Source organism: Conger conger, chromosome 8, assembly GCF_963514075.1.
Source record: "Conger conger chromosome 8, fConCon1.1, whole genome shotgun sequence".
In the NCBI taxonomy this organism is placed as follows: Eukaryota; Metazoa; Chordata; class Actinopteri; order Anguilliformes; family Congridae; genus Conger; species Conger conger.
Window position 1 is genome coordinate 57063560 of NC_083767.1, and position 21481 is coordinate 57085040.

At 44.7% G+C, this 21481-nt stretch overlaps 1 protein-coding gene across 3 annotated transcripts; it reads right to left on the reverse strand.

The window, feature by feature from the left end:
• Nucleotides 1-2603: 2603 nt before the first annotated feature.
• LOC133134986 (TOX high mobility group box family member 3-like) lies at nucleotides 2604-21054 on the reverse strand. Of its 3 annotated transcripts, XM_061251682.1 has the most exons (12): nucleotides 20719-21054; nucleotides 20317-20408; nucleotides 18771-18961; nucleotides 17991-18070; nucleotides 17763-17886; nucleotides 17147-17282; nucleotides 16810-16868; nucleotides 14652-14760; nucleotides 12764-12934; nucleotides 8638-8729; nucleotides 7040-7169; nucleotides 2604-3854 (listed from the first exon to the last, which is right to left on the reverse strand). In XM_061251682.1, exons 1-12 carry the CDS (start codon nucleotides 20985-20987, stop codon nucleotides 3820-3822), a joined length of 1488 nt encoding a protein of 495 aa, XP_061107666.1. In that variant the 5' UTR covers nucleotides 20988-21054; the 3' UTR covers nucleotides 2604-3819. The 3 variants fall into 3 exon arrangements, with proteins under 3 accessions (XP_061107666.1, XP_061107667.1, XP_061107669.1); XM_061251683.1 differs by lacking the exon at nucleotides 8638-8729; XM_061251685.1 differs by lacking the exons at nucleotides 7040-7169; nucleotides 8638-8729.
• Between the last annotated feature and the right edge of the window lie 427 nt (nucleotides 21055-21481).

Consider the following 21481-nt stretch of genomic DNA (forward strand, 5'->3'; position numbering starts at 1 on the left):
GGGTGAGTCCACAACTGCTATACATGTGCACAGTATGCGCCTTATATACACACACACACACACACACACACACACACAGATGCACACACACAAACACACACACACTCAGGCACAGACACACATACACATACACACAGCAGACACTGGAGACTAGGGTGAGTCCACAACTGCTATACATGTGCACAGTATGCGCCTTATATACACACACACACACACACACACACACACACAGATGCACACACACAAACACACACACACTCATGCACAGACACACATACACATACACACAGCAGACACTGGAGACTAGGGTGAGTCCACAACTGCTATACATGTGCACAGCATGCGCATTATACACACACACATACACACACAGACGCACACACACGCGCATACGCATAAACAGACACACACATACACACACATACACAAACACACACACACACACACACACACACACACACAGGCACAGACACACACACACATACACACACACACACACAAGCACATGCACACACACACACACACACACAGCAGACATTGAGAAAGAGAAAGAGTGAAAGGAACCTCACCAATACAAATAATGTCAGGCTCAGTATGAGATGGAAATATTGAGTGGCAGTGTGCATGGGAGGGGTCATTGCCCACTCATTCATGGCCCTGCCTCCCCTGTGGCAGGAACCTCGCTGTCCGACTGCAGTTAAACCCCAGCTGTGTGAGTGTACAGTAGGAGCAATGATGAGAATAATCCTGAGGAAGTATAAAATCTCAGGAGCATGGCGTGCATTCATGGTCCACAGACACTTAATCCACCAAGTACACTCCCAAGTACACTGAGCTCACTGGCTCTCAGAGCTCACACCCTCTCCACCGCATCGCTGGGGGTGATGGGACAGACGCACGGCATGCTGGGAGACAGGGATCCGGGATCCGTGATTGTACTTGCCGAGCAGAAGGGTTGAAGTGCTGCTGAGGTACACTGCACCACGTGTCCTGCTTTGGCACACTTCAGCACGTCACAGATGGCGTCCCCTAACCCCCTCGTCCCCTTTCTCGCCACGGAGATCTGCCAAGTAGGACACTCGTGAGCTATATGTAACAGTGGATGCCTGAGAGGAGACGCCATTTTGGTTCTTGGCTGGAATCCTGTGAAGTTGACTTTCCAGTTTCCATTCACTGCACAGTAATTTAGGACAATTACAATATTATGCTTTTTTTTTAATGCAGTTCTTGCGCGAATATGCCTCGCCACAATCAATTTTTTATGTGTTATTGTTTTTGCATTTCCAAATGACATAATGTGCTCGTAAATGTGTGAAACATTGAAAGCTCACTCACAGTGACTGGTCCCCCTTTACGGTTTCATCGTGCTATTTCATGTTTAATAATTAAATAAACTGGCAGCCAACAAAAGTCTACTGTGCTGTTTTGCCAGAACAATACTGCCAAACAAAGAGATAATTCACTTCAGGGCTTTAAACAAAATATTATTTCAGTTTTTGCTTAGAAGTTTTTACATGGAGGATATTTTAGATGGCGGCACGGATGGTGCAGTGGGTAGAACCCAGGACCTCCTTGCTGTGAGGCGGCAGTGCTACCCACTGCACCATCCGTGCCGCCTCACAGCAAGGAGGTCCTGGGTTCGAATCCCCGTCGGCCGGGGCCTCTCTGTGCGGAGTTTGCATGTTCTCCCCGTGTCTGCGTGGGTTTCCTCCGGGTACTCCGGTTTCCTCCCACAGTCCAAAGACATGCAGGTTAGGTTGATTGGAGAGTCTAAATTGTCCGTAGGTATGAGTGTGTGAGTGAATGGTATGTGTGCCCTGCGATGGACTGGTGACCTGTCCAGGGTGTATTCCTGCCTTTTGCCCAATGTATGCTGGGATAGGCTCCAGCCCCCCTGCAACCCTGTTCAGGATAAGCGGGTTAGGATGATGAATGAATGAATTACATTTTAGATACTTAAAGAGGTTTCTGACAGTGGCGGTGGGGTTTATGTGCTGAGCCAGTTTATGGACTGTGCCACATGCTTTCCTCCATACATGCGGTATCAAATATTTAATGAACCCTTTGAAGAATATAATTTTTTCTCAGTGTTTTAGAGCTCCATTACTTTCAGTTACCACAGTGATAGTGTTACATTAACATTTTCAGTTAAGAGCGTGGTAATCACATATATGTATGTGACCTTACACCTACGTGTAAATGTGTAAGGCACAATTCATCATGTACAGTGAGAGCCCCTTTCTTGAGCCCCATAGGTGCTCTGAAGCCATGATGTAGTACCTTATGCAAAATTGTTGGAGTTGTCCATTAGCATGAATCACCAAGTGCTTGCTCAGTTCTTCTGCAGCTGAAAGCAGTCTCCAATTCAAAAGCACTAGCCAGAATAATATGAGTACAATGCAGTCCTCATAGTTTTCTGCTAATATATTTTCAATTGTAAGCGTCTGAATCCAAGTCTGTCAGATATTTACCAAGAGGCCAAGTACTCTTTTAAGTATAACTGTACAAAACATTTCAGTCAAGGAATTTATAAAACGGTTAAGCTGAATAAGTTATTTTTTCATGTTAAGAAGCAATAAAACACAACAGAATCCAGGCAGGAATAATCCGGAAGCTTGCATTTATTTGTTAATGTTACATCTGAACAAATGAGGTAAAAACATCTGTCAGTTGGACACAGAGGAGATGACATTCTAGGAAATGTGTATTGTTCCAACACAATTAGCACATTAGCCCCAGGATTAGCAAATTAGGCCCAGAATCCTTTTAGTTAGAGAGGCTACACAGAGGCCAAAGCACCAAACAGCTGAGGTCACGCTGACCACAAAGGTTACTCTGAATCAGCAGTCGTTTATGTCTCAGCCAGGGAAAAATGTCTATCTCTATCCCTATCTAACCTGCTGCAAACTTAACAAAATTATGGATTTTGCTCTCTATTTAAATGTGCAGACCCCCGCCCTCCCCCAATGGTTTGCAGAGGTGGTTGATGCACCTGGCAAACGCATCTGCAAAGGTGTGCTGGACGTTTTCATTAGCTTGCAAATACAAACCAAAGAACTCCACTGATCATCTCACGCATACAAATTTTGCCCACAAAATAACAATGTGGTTTCAAAGGGGTGGCCATTTTGAGTAATAAAAAATAATACAATGTACTGAATTTCCAAAGGTAAAAATGACTAACATTTTGTATTAATTTGGATTTTCTCTAACCACATCTGAGGTGCAATTTATCTCTCAATATTACTTTAAAGTTTCTCTACATTTAAAATTGAACATTATATTTTACAGCACAAAAATCTACCAATAAAACTCAATGAAAATATCCGTCATCACATTGATGATTTAGTGATGTGGGTTTTAGTGCATAAGCATGCAGTTGACCTCTAGTGTCAAGTTAAGTGCAAAAACAACATCGCTGCGACATTACAGCCGACTGGATCGTCTTTTTTTTTTTAAAGTGTTTGTTTCTTTAGCTTTTTTCCCATGCAGAGTAGTACAGTACGTTACCATTTAAGGCAGGTATTTACAGCATAATAAGACTCATCTTCACATTAAAAGTAAACCTGAATGAACAACAGTATCAAGTCTCAACTGTAAAAAAACCAGAGAACTGATCCGTGGAGAAGAACCGATCCGCTGTAATGAGAGCCAGCAAACAAAATGGAGGAACAAACTGAAGGAAGGAGTGAAAGTAGAAAGCTGCCGTCAAGCCTTTCCCTGGGCCTGCTGTGTAAAGTGCGTCCCGTCCCGTCTCCCGTTCAGCGCGTCAGTGCAGTGTGCGACGTGGGAAATCCCACGCCCGTGTTTTTACAGCGTTCACCCTGTCCGCTCTTCCACCATCTTCACTTCACCTTGAGACAGACGAACAAAAACAAACCGCAAGAGTCAGTCTGCCCCAGTCTGCGTTCCTCCAACCAAAACAGATGTTTTTTGGGCGATGGCAGTCTGAGCCGACTGAAATGTTTGTCTGTACCTTCCGTTGCCCTTGTATTTATTTTGCACATGGACTGCAAGCGTGGCTGTGTCATCATGCTGTTCTTTTACATGTTCTTTTAACACTGCTCAAATAATACATATTTAATAAGTACTGCGAGTTCTATGTTTCAGGAGAAAGTGTGTGTGCAGGGTTTGTTTTTATTTTTATTTTTTTTACATAAGCACTGCGCTCCTTATTTTCTAAGGGACATTTATAAAAGCACAATGACTTTTTTTCTTTGGTACGTTTACAAAACAGTGCCGAAGGTGACCCAGAAACAGACCAAAAAACACTGGGAGAACCAAGTGGCAGAGTGAAGGTCAGATTACTAATAGTGGACGGCGGCCATTTTGTGACTGTAGCCAAGCTGTGTGGGCACAGCCTATTGTACCCCTGCCATCTGCTGAGAAAATGTCTAAGAATATTAATACCACAGAGAAGCCCCGTTCTACAGGAATTCCTGGTCGGTCTAGCCACCTCCTTACACTGCTACAATTTAACTACAGTGTTATCTATCTAGAGAAAGGACTGATGTGAGACCTGAATCACCCTGCCTCCCATAAACCAGAAAAAGCTTCAGGAGATCCCTCAGAGATGCACAGCGCAGAGATGCTTTCGAGTCACATGACCATGGGAGGACTATGTAACCTTCTCTCAGAACGTATTGTCCCAGACAGAGTGTTGAGGTGCTGTTGTTGCTATAGTGACCACACCTTACTTCATCAGAGAATCGACAGATTCTGCCAGATCCTGTTTCTGTGCCACACAGTTTCCGTCGGACACAGATAATTATTCAGACACAAGAGAGAAAGGGAAGGACAGAGGGGTTTGTGTGACAGAGGAAGGGAAATCGAGAAAAAGTGAGAAAAGGAATGAGAGAGCAAAAAAGTGTGAGAGAAAACAGGAAAAAAGTAGAGCGATGTCTGGCAGTAGGGCCCTGAAGCTTGTAACCAGAATACTACTGGCTCAGAGCAAAAGCACATAGACAGGGGGCCAGGCAGTTACTGTAAGGGTGGGCAGGTTGCCACCTGCTAAACCAAGGCACATGTTGCACTCTGATTCAGCCATTTTTAGTCCTGATTCAATCAGAGCTCTATTTCCGTAACATCCAGGAGATGACACGGTAAGCACGCACTGCCTGTGTTCGTCTCAGCAACAGATAAAGCTGAGAACAAGCAACTGAAAGCAATGTCCCATTCGCATCTAGTGTCAACTGTGGTCGTCGCAAGAATTTAGTAGACACCCCTTTAGTAAATAGCCTTATTTACGTACCTTAATTAGTTTCTACTTTCATAACTAGGTATGTACCAGTTTGCTAAATGTTTACCGTGTACCTTCTAGTTATCTAGTTACAAATCAAACTCCTGAGCCATTGTCACAGAAGAGTACATTTTTATGAAAGGAGACTGTATAAAATCAAATACAATCAAAAGGCACACTGTCACTACTTCCAGACATAATGTCCTACTGATGGTACATTAGACCATTACCAGATTATTATCTCCATCGTTAGACAAAAGAAAAGGTCAGATCTGTAGAGTGCTTCAGATACATTGCGTAATTAAGCCAAGCCATTTAGCTAAAAGAAGCGCAAAGACCATTTCATTATGCAAATCTGTCAGTTTGGCAGTCTGGTGAAGTTAACGAGAGATTTGCATAAAGGGGCCTTTTCGAAATTCACGACTGAAGTTCAGCGGGTAGCAGTTTTGCACCCTGGACCGAAAGACTGCAGGACTGGAGACCGGGGCTGTCATTATTGCTTCAATGGCTGATGTAGAAAAAACGCAGCAGGCAATTATGGTCCTAGTAGGAAAAGAGCACAGGCTCCATTACTGAGGAGTGAATACAGACTTACTTAAACACCTGGACACTGTTAAAGGATTATGTCAGGCATAATGTGGATGGAGGATGAAGTTAGAGACCTGTGCCATACATATGCTAACTGTATGCTCACCCAGCTCCCTTCGCTGGATGCTATGTTTCACAGTGAAATATAGCACAAAATGGATCGTTCTTATTATACATATCTGTTGTGTTTCATACATATAGCGCGAGTAAAACTATGACAAGCCCTCCCTATAGTATTGAGCAGGCCAATAAGGTACTGTTGATATACAACACAAAATGTTCTAATCTTTGCAGCAAGTATGAGCCATTTTTATGTGAAACTGACTACTGAGGTTAACTTGTGATAACGCCTCAACTGCCAGAAGTCATGACTGCAGTTGAGAGAGAGATTAAAAAAAATCTGGCCTACTTCTTGCACTGTCACAAGATGTCAGCCATCTTAGTCCAGAAACTGTAGGATCATTTAAGGTTTCATAATTCTCATAACATGCACAGTGATTAACAAACAAAAATGCCTTTACAAAGCTGGATTTGAGCCAAGGGAAAACTGAGAAACATGGCTTATTGCTTCATAATGGTGTACTTTCAACAGCAATTCACTAATCTCCAAATCCGTATTCATGTACACAGCAGTTCTCCTGAATTTGACCACTTAATCTGCATCTCTTTTATCTGCACCAAAGTCTAAACCTCGGGTGCATAATGTTGAAGCAGGAAAAGACAGAGGAATGGGACATGGTGGTATCTTAGTGTTCATTAATGACTTCAGTCTGACTGACACACTTCAGCACTATGCCACCATCATACTTAGTGACCATGGTTTTCATTAAGTACACTTGTGCTGCTTTTCAGATAATGATCTTCATGTACGGTATATGGATACGGTACAGGATTGACACTGGACTGTGATATACGGTAACCATAGTTTTTAATACAGTAGATAGGTATCGGGTTGTAGAGAAGAAATTGATCACGATTTATACAATGATCGGTTTTTGGTTTCAGGGCAGATTGTGACTTGTTTGTATGATGGTAGATAGGCGTTGGATTGTAAGGCGGGTATTGACCTTGGTTTTGACGGTGGTTTGTCATTACGGGTGTTGGCTTGTAGGACAGATTATAGCGTCGGAGGGTGGATGAGTGCCGGCTTTTGGGGTATATAGCGAGCACAGTTTTTCCGCCAGGAGCGGAGTGCATCGCTCCCATACTCACCGGTGTCTATGATCTGGATGTGGAACTGGAAGAGCAGAGGAACCATCTTGAGACAGTGCAGCTGAGACTCCAGCGTTGGCCCACTCTCCCTCAGGTCCTGCAGCTCCGCCTCCAGACTCATCTTCCTCTTCTGCAAGGCGCACAGGACACAGCGAAGGCCTCTTTAACACAGCCCGTCACCACGGTCTGTCTGACACCTCCTGCAGCGCTCGTGTGAGAGATAGTGCTCGTATCTGAAGCGGGAGTTTGTCTCCGCCCACTCACTATCTATTTTAACCGTTTTACCGTCTAATATTGAATGAGGTGAGGACAGAATCGCATGGAAAAACACTGTGCCTCATATAGGACACAGGGATTTGCGTATTTCTGTTTTGGACTTGAGAAAACATGAAGATAGGGATGGGAAAAAAAACCCCTCAAAACAAAACACTTATCGCAAAAGCAATACAAACAATTTATGTAAAAAAAGTGGAGCAAAAACCTGTAATGTCATCGATTTCTTTTCCACGTGGCCCATGCGGCAGTTCTCTATGGACACACAACAGTACAAAGGCCACGTATTCACTGCTAAATAAATGTGTCCACCGTCCTGGTAGCGAACTGTAAGTTCGTGACAGCTACGGACTGAGCAAGCAAAAGAGCGCCATGTCACGGTTAAACAATGGGTGAAATAATCGCTCCGATGAATAGGTCGCAGCCTATTCAATCTGCGCACATTTCTGTCTCGCTGTGAGTATCTGCGAGCAGCTGGCCGTAAATGTGCGCCCCTGAAAGGCTCTTCTGCGGCGTGTTAAACCCGAACGCTCCCCGACATGTCCGTAACCAGGCAACAGAGCCACATCAGGAGACGTTCCCTAGGTTAATTGGCTTAATTCCTCATTTAGCGGTTACACATTAACATGAGAATACCATCTCAAATAAGTACGTTACCGGGCATATATGCTAATGCTTCCAACCGCTCCATTTGCGTTATTAAATCTAGTTGGAATTATTTTTGGGTGCGAGCGTAAACTGAGAGTGTGATTTACGTTTTTTTTAAGCGCCAAGATAAATATTAATATTTGAACAGGAAACTGTACTTTGTGTTTGTACCGGTCACAGCTTTATAGCCTTGGTGTAACCCCACTACTGTCTGTGATCAGTATTTACTGTATGGGTGCAAACAACGCTTGCACCCATCGAGACATAGTGTAGACGAACTGAAGCCAGCTTCTGCTTACGGGTTCCATGGATTCCTATGGGAGCTGCTCAATGGCGCATGAAGCCAGTTCATGGAGGGTGCCATGTTTGACTATGGGTTTTTTTATTTTATTTTTTTAATCAGAGAATGTGCACTGGAGCTTTTTTGGTACCAGAGCATGCACACTGGATACCTTGAAGGGATGAATAGGAATGAAAATCTTGGTTGGTCCCTAGAGAGTGAAGAACATTTGAAACTGTTGAAAGTAGTATCATTTCACAAGGGTAGATTCATATTTATGAATGGACTTCATGGGGAAATTGGTGTCTTGGCACCAGAGGCTTAATAAATCTCAGAAGGTAACCACTGTTAGTTTGAACCCACAGGAGACGCATCTCAGACCGGACTGGTTCTGTACCTGCAGCTGCTGCAGCTCAGAGTTCAGACGCTCCTGCCTTGTCCTCTCTCGGTCCAAGTTGTGTCTCAGCTCCTGGAGCTCAAACTCTCGCACTGCCAGGACACAGGGGAGGGGAAAACGTTACTCCACGTGAGCGGCACGTGCGGGGTGTCGCTGAAACGGCCGAACGGTAAAGAGGGCGGAGCTGACGCTCCCATTACACAGGACCTGGGGTCCACTCTTCTAGGGAGGGGGTCTGTTGGGTGTTTTTTCATCAATCACAGGAACCAAGTAATGAGTAAGTAAAACTCTCAGAACGCAGCTAGAACATTCGAATTCTCAGCTCACAACGTACCCAGATACAAGCTTTCTACCCACTTACATTCCATTACACTAAATGTCAGCATTAAGAAGACACATATTGTACAGTCCACGTATACAGTTTGCTGAGGTAATCAAGGTCAAGTACCTTGTTCAAGGTACAGTAATGCCAGTGCAACGCCTAGAAATTGGACAAATAACCTTTGAGTTATAAGCGTGGTCCCCTAACCATTATACCACACTGCCTCCTCGACCTGAAATCCTACAATACTACTGCAATTCTGAGCTTTCCACCAGAGAAACAGCTGATGTTCATTAAAGAGCATTTTACACGGCGCCTGTCCCTAGCCACTCTGCTGACACACAGTTTTCTATAAAAACAATGTCATATTTCTTTCACCCAGTGCCCAAACATGTCCGAAGCTGTACATGCCACTCATTTGGACAGGAATAACCAGGTAATACAATACCCAAGTAGCTCTTTACAGCTCCCGTAGCACACAGTTTCACTGTAGTCATTACGTTGCTCTTTGCATTCTGTGTATATATGGGGAAAGAACTTAGCATTTTCCCCATTAGCCTGAGCAGTGAAATGGCATCAGGAAGCAATCCGGCCTATCACGTGAACGCCACTGCAGCCCACCTCTGTACGCCAGCGTTATCGCAGCCATCATTTGGGCCTCGTCATTTCCGCGAAAAACTGCCAACGCAGCCAATCAAGCAGCGGAAAGAGCGGCGATGTGAGAGCCGGTCTCTGGACAGCAGTCCCCAGGCTGTGCCCTACTCTACCCATAAACCAGATTAAGAGCGCACGAGCGTGTGTGTTTCTGTGTGAGTGTTTGTGCTGTGTGTGTGAGTGTGTGTGTGTCCCTGTGTGTGAGTGTCTGTGCTGTGAATGTGCCTGTGTGTGAGTGTCTGTGCGGTGTATGTACCTGTGTGTGAGTGTTTGTGCGGTGTATGTGCCTGTGTGTGAGTGTGTGTGAGTGTTTGTGCTGTGTATGTGCCTGTGTGTGAGTGTCTGTGCTGTGAATGTGCCTGTGTGCGAGTGTTTGTGCTGTGTATGTGCCTGTGTGTGAGTGTGTGTCCCTGTGTGTGAGTGTCTGTGCTGTGAATGTGCCTGTGTGTGAGTGTGTGAGTGTTGGTGCTGTGTGTGTCCCTGTGTGTGAGTGTCTGTGCTGTGAATGTGCCTGTGTGTGAGTGTCTGTGCGGTGTATGTACCTGTGTGTGAGTGTTTGTGCGGTGTATGTGCCTGTGTGTGAGTGTGTGTGAGTGTTTGTGCTGTGTATGTGCCTGTGTGTGAGTGTCTGTGCTGTGAATGTGCCTGTGTGCGAGTGTTTGTGCTGTGTATGTGCCTGTGTGTGAGTGTGTGTCCCTGTGTGTGAGTGTCTGTGCTGTGAATGTGCCTGTGTGTGAGTGTGTGAGTGTTGGTGCTGTGTATGTACCTGTGTGTGAGTGTTTGTGCTGTGAATGTGCCTGTGTGTGAGTGTTTGTGCTGTGTATGTACCTGTGTGTGAGTGTTTGTGCTGTGTATGTGCCTGTGTGTGAGTGTCTGTGCTGTGAATGTGCCTGTGTGCGAGTGTCTGTGCTGTGTATGTGCCTGTGTGTGAGTGTTTGTGCGGTGTATGTGCCTGTGTGTGAGTGTGTGTCCCTGTGTGTGAGTGTCTGTGCTGTGAATGTGCCTGTGTGTGAGTGTGTGAGTGTTGGTGCTGTGTATGTACCTGTGTGTGAGTGTTTGTGCGGTGAATGTGCCTGTGTGGGAGTGTGTGTGAGTGTTTGTGCTGTGTATGTGCCTGTGTGTGAGTGTCTGTGCTGTGTATGTGCCTATGTGTGAGTGTCTGTGCTGTGAATGTGCCTGTGTGTGAGTGTGTGAGTGTTGGTGCTGTGTATGTGCCTGTGTGTGAGTGTCTGTGCGGTGTATGTACCTGTGTGTGAGTGTTTGTGCTGTGTATGTGCCTGTGTGTGAGTGTGTGTCCCTGTGTGTGAGTGTCTGTGTGTGAGTGTTTGTGTTGTGTATGTGCCTGTGTGTGAGTGTGTGTCCCTGTGTGTGAGTGTCTGTGTGTGAGTGTTTGTGTTGTGTATGTGCCTGTGTGTGAGTGTCTGTGCGGTGTATGTACCTGTGTGTGAGTGTTTGTGCTGTGTATGTGCCTGTGTGTGAGTGTCTGTGCTGTGTATGTGCCTGTGTGTGAGTGTTTGTGTTGTGTATGTGCCTGTGTGTGAGTGTTTGTGTTGTGTATGTGTTGTGTATGTGTGCTCATAAACCAGATTACAAGCACACGAGCGCGTGTGTCCCTGTGTGTGAGTGTCCGTGCGTCTGCGCTCACACGTGCACGCGTTCGCTCATAAAACGGATTAAGAGCACACAAGCGTGTGTGTTCCTGCGAGACTGTGTGCTGTGTCTATGTCTGTGTGTGAGTGTTTGTGCTGTGTATGCTCTCTCTCGCTTTCTCGCTTTCTCTCTCTCTCTCTCCCGCTCTCTCCCCTCCACTCTCTCTCTCTCTCTCTCTCGTTCCACTGAGCTTCTGGCAGTGCTAAATTTCTATTCATAAGCCCAGCTTACTAAGGAACATGGGGAAAATGTGTAAGGTTACAGCACAGTCTGCAGCACTTTACCGAACTTCTGTAAAATCAGGCTTTCCACTCAAACAATGATTAAAACACGCTTACAGCTGGTAATTAAAAGCGTGCGCGCATAGCTGATTACATTATGCAAATGAGTTAACAACTCCCATCATAATGAGAATACCAGCCGTGAATCAGCTATATAAACCACACATTGCTCACATTACTATATGCTCTCATGTCATACCTCACAGAAAACTCTCTCCATCACTGCCATCCGTCTCTATCCTTTATTCCAACTCTGTCACTCTCCGTCTCTCCTCTGAGCTAAATGTATGTGACCACATCTGACAGCTTACACTAGATCATGAAAAGCCTTCGTCTGCTCTAACGGAGTGAGGCTACAGCTTTCCGACGAAACGCACATACACGCACACCCGCACACACACACACACATTCCTCTGCATGCATAAAACACAGCCCTTCCTTTGAGCCCAGTGCTTCATCTGAAAGCCCGTGATAACAACCCAGCTGCTTACTTTGGCACTATGCAAAAACTACACAAAGTAGGTCACGGAGTAGGTGCATCAGTTCAGTCAACAAATAATGCAGAGTTGTAAGATATACAGAAAAACCTCACGTGCGTCATCCCCGTCTACATCTACAGGGTACAGTATGTGACCCACAGTACAACACTGACCTGAAACTTGTGTGTGCCTGTTTGCCACTGATATGCATGTGGTCAATATGTTAACTGTTAATGAGTTAGGGAGCGAGCAGCAGAACATTAGCGGTCAGTACTATACATTACGAAGCAATGAATGTCAGTGGGTTACCAGACGGTTTGGTAGAAGTCAGTGCGTTTCCTTACAGTATGTTGGTAGCGCTTGCTACCATTATCTTAGCAGTCAGTGCATTACTGGTTAGCGAGCTAGCGTTTAGTACGCAAATCACCATCTCTTGATGGGGTGGCCTGTAGCGTAGTGGTTAAGGTAAATGACTGGGACACTGGGACTGGGACACGCAAGGTCGGTGGTTCCAATCCCGGTGTAGCCACAATAAGATCCGCACAGCCGTTGGGCCCTTGAGCAAGGCCCTTAACCCTGCATTGCTCCAGGGGAGGATTGTCTCCTGCTTAGTCTAATCAACTGTACGTCACTCTGGATAAGAGGGTCTGCCAAATGCCAATAATGTAATGTAATGTAGCCTGTGTTAATGGTCAGTATATTTGTGTTGCGTGTGCTGGTGTTAAGACCGGGACACCTACGGTTGACCTGTCGAAGGAGCAGCTCCTCCAGGCTGCTGAGGTCCAGAGAGGTGAGGCTGCAGAGCCGGGCTAGCTCCCTGTCCTCATCATCCTCCTCTTCCTCGTCTTCATCCGGGTCTTCCTCAGGCTCCGGCGCTTTCCGCTGGCTGCCGCTCTCCTTCTCGAACTCCTCTGGGGAAACGAGCGGCAGTCATTAGCAGCAGCACTCCCGACTTCAGCCCTGCTTTGCTTGTCAGTTTATCAGTGTACGGACCACTGAGCAGCCAAGTCTGTGGTTTCAACCGTTCCCTCCTGGAAAGGGAAACCATGTGAGAGGCTTCCCGTGATACGGTTGGTTCTGCTGACTTTGGGCCAGTGTTAGGTCAGTGATTGAGCGGGCCTTCAACCATTGGCTCCACTTGGAGGCCCACCAACACAATAATCGTGATTTATCAGAGAATGTAACTGACCGTCGTTTTATTAGCAAACGCACTGGAATTTGCACAGACTTTACACATCAGAGTATATTTGTCAGGAAAATAACACTGCAAGACTTTGAGTAAGGATAACCAGTTTCTACATGGATTTTTCCGAGTTGGGGCTATGTTACCAGCCAGATATGACCAGGATATAGCACCCCCTTGATACTGACCAGGCAGCTACATGTTATTAGCTGCTGACAGGGAGACATGCTGGTGATGTGCTGCGTGGCTTGTAGCATATAAAAATTAACAGGGCCATGGAGACCTTTACCGGTGGAGTATATATATGTTCATCTATAATGCTCCCTGGTTGGTTGCAGGTGCATTCTCATAGCAGTGCAGACAGAGCATAGTAAACAGGGCGAGGCGTCCAGACATGCCGTTCTGCATCTAATAAGACTATTAAACAAGGATTATCTACTCGTGAACAAGGGGTCAGTTCACCGCTCAGATTACAGCAGGTGAGAGTTTAAAGTGGAAGGGACAGTAGGGAGAAGGAGATAGAGACAGTTGGGCTTGCAGGTTTGAGACACAGAACGAAAGAAAGACTGATAGTCCTTGTGTATGCGGTCCTTATCCGTGTTTCCTCCAGCAGAGCGCTGACAAAATCTCAGCCATACATGTGGTAAAACTATCCACAATGTTATCACTATTAAAAAATAAGGCTAATTTTACTAGCATAACTGTCCATGACCACTGCATTTACACAGGAACCATAACCAGAAGCTAATCGATATCTGCTGCTGTAGAATTCTTGCACAAACACTGCCACCTAATGGTGGTGAACATACATGACATGATTTCCACAGTGGTAGCATGGCCACCAGCCCTAAATGTTAAAAAGGGGTGCTCAAAATAAATCCCAAAATCTGTGTGGACCAGATAGAACAGGCGAAGGTGATTCAGGAGAGGCATACATACTTTCTCTCCTCTTCATTTTCATTTGTAGAGCTGTCACAATCTAGACTATTTATTGACTTTAGTGTAGTTTTTTGTTTACTTCAGGCCATTGTTACAAACAATAACACTTTCAATCAATTTACCCTGCAAATAAGGGTTAATCAACCATGCTTTTTGTTTTGTTACGGGCCAATTTATGTAAAATCTTCACGTTACTTTCCATTGTCTTTATGGCCTTCTTGCGCCCCCTTGCGGATAGAACATGCATAACAGGAAGCACATAAAAGCATTCTATGCTAATCCTTTATTTAACCACGTTTCTCTTTTTCAAGGATGCCCTGGGAGAAATGCCAGAGAGAACAGTTTGTGGAGAGAGAGAGAGAGAGAGAGAGAGAGAGTTTATGGCAATTCAATAATTATGCATATTTTCCAATAAATATTAAAATATAATAAAAACTCAAAACTGAATTCAATATTACAATATTTACAATAGAATATTTTTTGTTCCAGTGGACAGCCCTACTGACCTGTGAGCGTCAGCAGGTGTTGCTTGCCGAGCAGGTGCTCCTTCTTGTTGTGTAGAGAGCTGAAGTACTGGTTACAGGTGCGGCAGTACAGATCGCTGTTCTCATCTCCCTGGGAGAGGGAGACACAGCGCTGAGAAACTCACACACATTCTGCATTTAGAAATCAGTAGCTTGGTCGTGAAAACGTCCAAGGTGTTCCTTTTTCTGTAAAACGTTTAAAGGAACATTCCACTAAAGGTAGATTCTTTACTTACATTTTTGGTTGGGGGGTACTTCACTATCGCAAATTCATTTTTAATACATGGGAGTTAATGGTAAAAACGCATGAGCAAACGACACGGGAACTGTCAACATTTCTCAGCCTAAGTTTAGGATCCTCTGTACTCTGTGCAGGTGCAGTGCATAAGGGTTAGGGAATTGGGCTTGTAGCTTCAAGGTTGTAGGTTACAGCACTGCCATTGTATCCTTGACCAAGTGACTTAACCTGAAAAAATATCCAGCAATATAAAATGGATTACATTAAATTAATGATAGGTGGTGTATAAATCTCTCTGGATAAGAGCTTCTGCTAAATACCTCCAGTAATGCGATGCAGCTCTGCATGGACAAGGAGACAAACAGCCACAGAGATTCTCCCACGATTAGCTACCGCTACACTCGTAAATCGCAAATACCAACACTTTCTCAGTTCAGCTCACATCAGCAGTTTTAAGGACACAGCGAATCCCATCCATCTTAAACTTGGCTGCCATATGTGAACTGTAGAGAAATTAGAAGGGACCCAGATGAGCTGGGCTCGAGGGAAGAATATTATTAGAATTCAAAATAAGCGTTCGGTTTGTCAGCGACCAAAACGGATTCCACAAACGGCATTCCTGCAGGAACTGTCAGCTTCCATGCCAACACATTAATTTCACCAACGGAAAGTGTACGGGAAGCTTGCTGCTTTCGTTTAGTGTTCCAACCAAACAATATTTTCATATCTTGAATCTCTTCACTCTGACGTCTCGGTGAATCCGACTAACGATGTGGTTCGAGTGTCTGTTCTGAACCCAGAGTGCTGTGGAATCAATGCCCAATTATGCCGATTCCATATTTATATGGAATATAAATATTATATCGAGATAGTCAGATAAATACTGAGATATATAGGGAGAGAGACAGATACATGGATAGACCATACAGCACAGAAAGGCGTGATATCATAATATATGATGAGTCTGTGTACAGACTACAGATGTCTTGCAACAGGGTTTTAGGCTGGTGAGTGTCCGTGAGGATACACGTGTCCGGGGACATTCCATCATGTCAGCAGGGGGAGGAGGAGGACTGTGCCTTGAGTAGTGGGCACCCACTCTGATTGGCTGTGTGCTCCGTGTGTTCGTTAGACACAAATTTACTGCTCCTTCTCAATGTCAGTTTCAGCCTTCGCGCTTAGTCGTACATTTTTACCCCTCAGGTCTCCAGAAACCTCTGAATGACAGATGCGCAATAACAGCTTCTCACTTTCTTCATATTCACCTCTGGTGTATGCTGGCTTTCGTTCCAACCACAATTGCAATCCCAAAGTTTTATTTTTCTTATTTTTAACTAATTAAAATAAAGACTGGGGTGAATCAATAGGCCCCTAATTGGTGAAATTGTGGACACCTGGCCACTAAAACTAACGAGCTGGCAGATAATGCAAATGATAACATGCCAAACCTGCATTCTGTTGATACATTTAATTATGAAATAAATTAAACCCATATGTACAGCAACCTAAGAGCCTTTTGATCAGTCAATCATTTAATTAAAAGATTTTACCTCTTTTGGTGCAACTGTTTGTAATATAGCACAATATATACATGGGAGTTTTGTTCTACATGGCATGCTTAGCTATGTCTGACAAAATGTGGTTTAAGAGGGTAAGTAATTGCTCTGAACATGAAAAGCATTTAATTAAGAAAAATTAACAGTTAATTTTTTGGTTGGAACAAAAACCAGCATACACACGTGAGGCCGCAGGACCGAGTTTGGGAACCACTGCTTTACATTATGGATATGTGTTCTATATGCTTTGATATGCGTTTTAACTTTTGTTTAAAATGGGCTACATTCCTGTACCATTGTCTAAAAATAAGCTATGCTTGTCTCACGCTTGCCAGTCCATACTCACGTCCATCTGCGACAGTGTGAAGACTTCATTTTCAAGCTCAGCTTCATCGCACAGCATACCTGAAACCACACAAAAGATGTACTTTTTATACGCAATATGAACTGTGAGACCAGCCAAGACGGCTGTTCCACGGACCATTTTTTATGCATTAGAACCATTGAGCACTTGTCTCACTTTGTGCCGTGTGTATGCCTCTGGCGGAGGCACACCCTGGTGTCCTGGGTGCCCTAGGTGCCCGGGGCATACCCAGCATACCCCTACCCCAGTCCACCCACAGATTTTTCCGGAAGACCCACGATCGGAACTGTAGCCGGGCTGATCTGCCCGGGTCTCTCACCCTCGGTGCTGCAGAGATCCTTGACTTTGTTGAGGGCCTTCCTCCTCAGGAAGTCTCTGTAGGCCTCGGTGTTCTGGTAGGCGATCAGCTCCCTGATGTAACGCTGCTTGTCCGTCTCAGCCTCGTTGTTGTACTTCTGCTCAAACAGTGTGGAAACATCAACGGTGTGTTAGTTACTGTTTCTCTCACTGTCAAAACTGCAAACGGGATACAGTAAATATCTAACAGAGACCATCGGGGTACAGTCAATCTAAATCCCAAATACAGAGCGGGGAGAATACGTAGATATCTAACACAGGGAAGGGTAGAATAAACCTCAATGCATGATAGGGTGGGGTAAATGTAACAGAGGGGTTCAGTACATCTTTAATACAGGGCAAGGATGAAAAAACATCTAACGGAAGACAGGGTAAAGTATTTTTCTAATAAAGAGAAATAAATCTTTTTTTGGGGGGGAAATACTATATTTTATCGCACTTAAGTATAAAAAATGGGAGTTAATTGCCCAAGAACAGCATGCTCAAACTACAATTAAATCCGCTGTGCTTAATGCAGGTTGCTTAACGTGAAAAGTAAAAGCTCTAATAGTTCTAATAAAGGGAAACAGGAAGCAGACCTGCTTCTCCTCCATGGAGAGCTGAGACCACTGGACGCCCAGCATCTTGGTGATCTCGGTGAAGGGGAGGACTGGGTTCTCCGACTTCAGCTGGACCTTCCTCTCGTTCACAAAGATCACGTACCTGGGCACGGAGGGAGGGAGGGAGGGAGGGAGGGCGGATTAGGGGAAGCACTGAAATAACCAGGCTGAGCACTTCTGTGTACTTTCTCTCGCCCTCCTGCTCACCCTGTGGTTGGTGCGCGCGGCGCAGAGAACTCCCTCTGCGGCTTCCTCTTCTTCCCCTTCGGCCAGCCGCCTTTCCGTTTCTACGGAAACGGACAAATGGATGTCATCCGATAGCAAGCAGGCCCAGAGAGAGGGAGAGAGAGAAAAAGAGAGAAAGCGAGAGATAGAAAGAGAAAGAGAGAAAGAAAAAGAGAGACAGAGAGACAGAGACAGAGAGCTGAGGGAAGAGAGGATTTTCCCCAACTTCTCCCAAAGAAGAAGAGGAGCTTGTCACACAGGAAGTTTTGCTTGAAAGAAAAAACTGTCTGACTAATTCAGCCCAACTATACTTCAGCCCAAGTAAGGGGGGTTGACATTTTCTAGGTAAGACTGAAGACAAGCACCCTGAATGCTAAACAGGACTATAAACGGACGGATAACAGCCACTGGAAGTGCTCCTGACAGCACATTCACTCCTCAAATAGGGAAGGGTGCAGGAATCCTGCCTGCTGGGATTACTATACAGCAACTTCTTTTGTTAAGTGTTCCACCCAAACAATATTTTGACATTTAGAATCTCTGAAGTCTCAGTGAATCCAGCTAACTGTGTGGCTTTAGTGTCTGTTCTGAACTCAAGAGTGCTGTGCCCATTTAAGTCAAGCAGATGATACTCAAATAATAATGAAATGATAATGATAACCAAAAAACAGAGAGGTTAAGGAACAGATTGATGCATCAGGAAGACAAGGTGTGCGCATACAGTGAGCATCTTGCTGCTCTGTGCCGAAGCTGAGTCACTACCTTGGGCTCCTCTGTGTCCTGGTCCCTGGGTTCTGGCTCAGCCTCCAGTAGGAGACAGGGGTGCAGGGGCTCCAGGGGCTCCAGGGGCTCCAGGTGCTGCAGGGGTGTGGGCTGGGGGTGGACGGAGAGCAGCTCGGCCCCTGGGGGCAGTGGAGGCACCTCATCATCGGCCAGTAAGGGCTGCGGGGGTACTGGGAACATAACACACAGACACACACAGACACATCACAGACACACACACACACACACACACACACACACAGACACATCACAGACACACACAGACACAGAGACACACACACACACACACACACACAGACACACACAGACACACACAGACATACATACAGACACACACACAGACACATCATAGACACACACACATACATACAGACACAGACACAGACACAGACACACAGACACACAGACACACAGACACACACGCACACACACACACACACACACACACACACACACACACACAAGTGTTACTTAAGGCCAGCAGTGGTGTCACAGACAGGGTCAGAGCTAGGATTTCTGGCCCCCCTGAACGAATATTGCTCTGGGCCCCATCATACTGGAATTTTTGTTTGCCCTCTCCAGTTGTGGGCCCCTAAAGCCGTCCCCAGCTTTCACGACACTAGTGACGGCCCAGTTCTCAGAACCCAGGGAGGGTCGCAGTTCTATAGTTCAAAGCAACAGTATGAAATGGCTGGAGTTTCCCTCTGTTCATTGTATCAATTTTTTACATCATCAAACCATAAATAATAAACCACTAATAACATTGATAAATAAAAGCCATTAAAACTACTCAGTTAGTTACAGTTTACATTTTTTAATGTATTTGTGCCAGGCCATTCTGGAACATCCACTTAGGAGAGGGTGTGGATTTCACATGATTGATAATATTGAGGGGGCTTGCGGAAACCAGACACTGCACTCAATCTGACAGGCTGAAGTTCACCTTTAACATACACTCCAGTATCAATAACCCCTCTACTCGTACCCACAATCTGACACCTGAGCAGCCAATAAAATCAAAGCAGGAGAGTGCATGCATTGCACTCCTTTAATCAGTGGATCAACTAACAGGTAGATGACTGTAAGACATTTCTCTGGAAATCTTATATGGCCTCTGTTTGAATGAAAGTAAAGACGGTTAAATGAGCCTCATGCAACTTGGTATAGCATCTTTATGAGATCCAAGAAAAAGTTTAGCCTGCTTTCCATTACAAACCTCTTTAAGCAGGTGGATATTTGCAGACACAATTCAGGTTAAATCTCTTGAGCAAAGCTGAAAATAAAGTGTCCAAGAAGATCAATAGTTAAATAAATTGTATTTGGTATCATACCTTAAGGAATTCCCTACAAATTTGCGTAACAGTGTGATTCATATTGAGCTGAAGACTTTTACAAAGGTATTGTATACCTACCAACCTACCACTGCAAGAGACCAGGAGGGAGGAGAAGAGGTTTTTCATCTACACATTTTAAACGGGGAAGGGGATTAAACAGAAATGAGCTAATGAAAGGCTCAATGTCATACCTTCTGTCTGAAAGTCGAGACTGGCCTCCGTAGTGAGTTGTCCCACATATGACACAGAGCCACCACTACCATCTGTCGCGACACAGACTATCCTGCGAAAGTGAATTGGTAAAGCAAGCAGACGTAAATTAAAATCAAAACGTAAAACAAAACTTGCATCTGAAAGGCGTCCAGTTAAGACAAAAATGAATAGTCAGTCGAATGTACAATAGGAATCCCCTCATTAACACGTAATAATTATTAATAAATGTTTTGCATTAGCCTAGTTGTTTTGCTAGTTAACGAGATACAGTAGCATCTGAACAGCTTTTGATCAAGCTAACGTTTTTGAATCTGCTAGCTAATTGTATTTCTGCTACAACAGTCTATTGTAATAATCACGCAAGCGATCTAAGAAAGTACCTCTGTTGTCCATCAACATTTTGAACAGACACGGTGACAGGTACACCATTTATGAAGGCAGCAGGTGCAGAACTGCCTTCCTCCGCATCTTCGCTACTAAGCCCGCCGGCAGTGACAATATCAGGATTGCTCCCAGAATCGGCAGGCTGCAAACTTGAAATCGGATCTAGATCGTAACCTGTAAGGGAAATTGGAGTGACATCACCGGGTGAGACAACAGTCATTGAGTCCTCTGTTAAAACCGCATTCAAAGAACTATCCAGGTTCATAGCGGGGAACTAAACATTGCCATTCTCGGTTACACTGATCAAAACATCCACAAGATAACAAGTGTCAAAGCACAAGCAGAAGTAATCGAACACGGAGCTCGCTGCCAACAGTAATTGTGGATACACGTTAGCAAACTTTATACTTCAGTATTTGATCGTGTTCATTAACAGGAAGCACGAACGAATTAACTATCTATACTTAGCAAATCAATAGCTCAGATGGCAAGTAAATACAAGTAAATGGCTCTGGTGTCAAGCAAATAAAATATCTAAATAATCATCATGTACCATAGCTATAGGCTAGTATAACTACTCTGCTGATTTTTGTAAAGGCATTTTGGAATAATGCACTTCGCTTGAAAATGAAAAGTTATTCAATATTTCAATGTCCACTGTTATATGAATAGAAACCCGCTGTAAAGGTTAATCTGCTAACTTTCGTACTTCGCACCCCTCCACTTCTCAAGTCTCAGTTGTACTTCTCCTAAAGCGAA

Coding starts and splice junctions, on each gene's coding strand:
- LOC133134986 (XM_061251682.1), bottom strand. CDS start 20,987: ATGAACCTGGATAGTTCTTTGAATGCGGTTTTAACAGAGGACTCAATG. Junction 8,730..12,763: donor GCTCCTTCGACAGGTCAACC/GTAGGTGTCCCG, acceptor GTGTCCTGGCAG/TGCGAGAGTTTGAGCTCCAG. Junction 7,170..8,637: donor CTGAGCTGCAGCAGCTGCAG/GTACAGAACCAG, acceptor TGCGCCTTGCAG/AAGAGGAAGATGAGTCTGGA.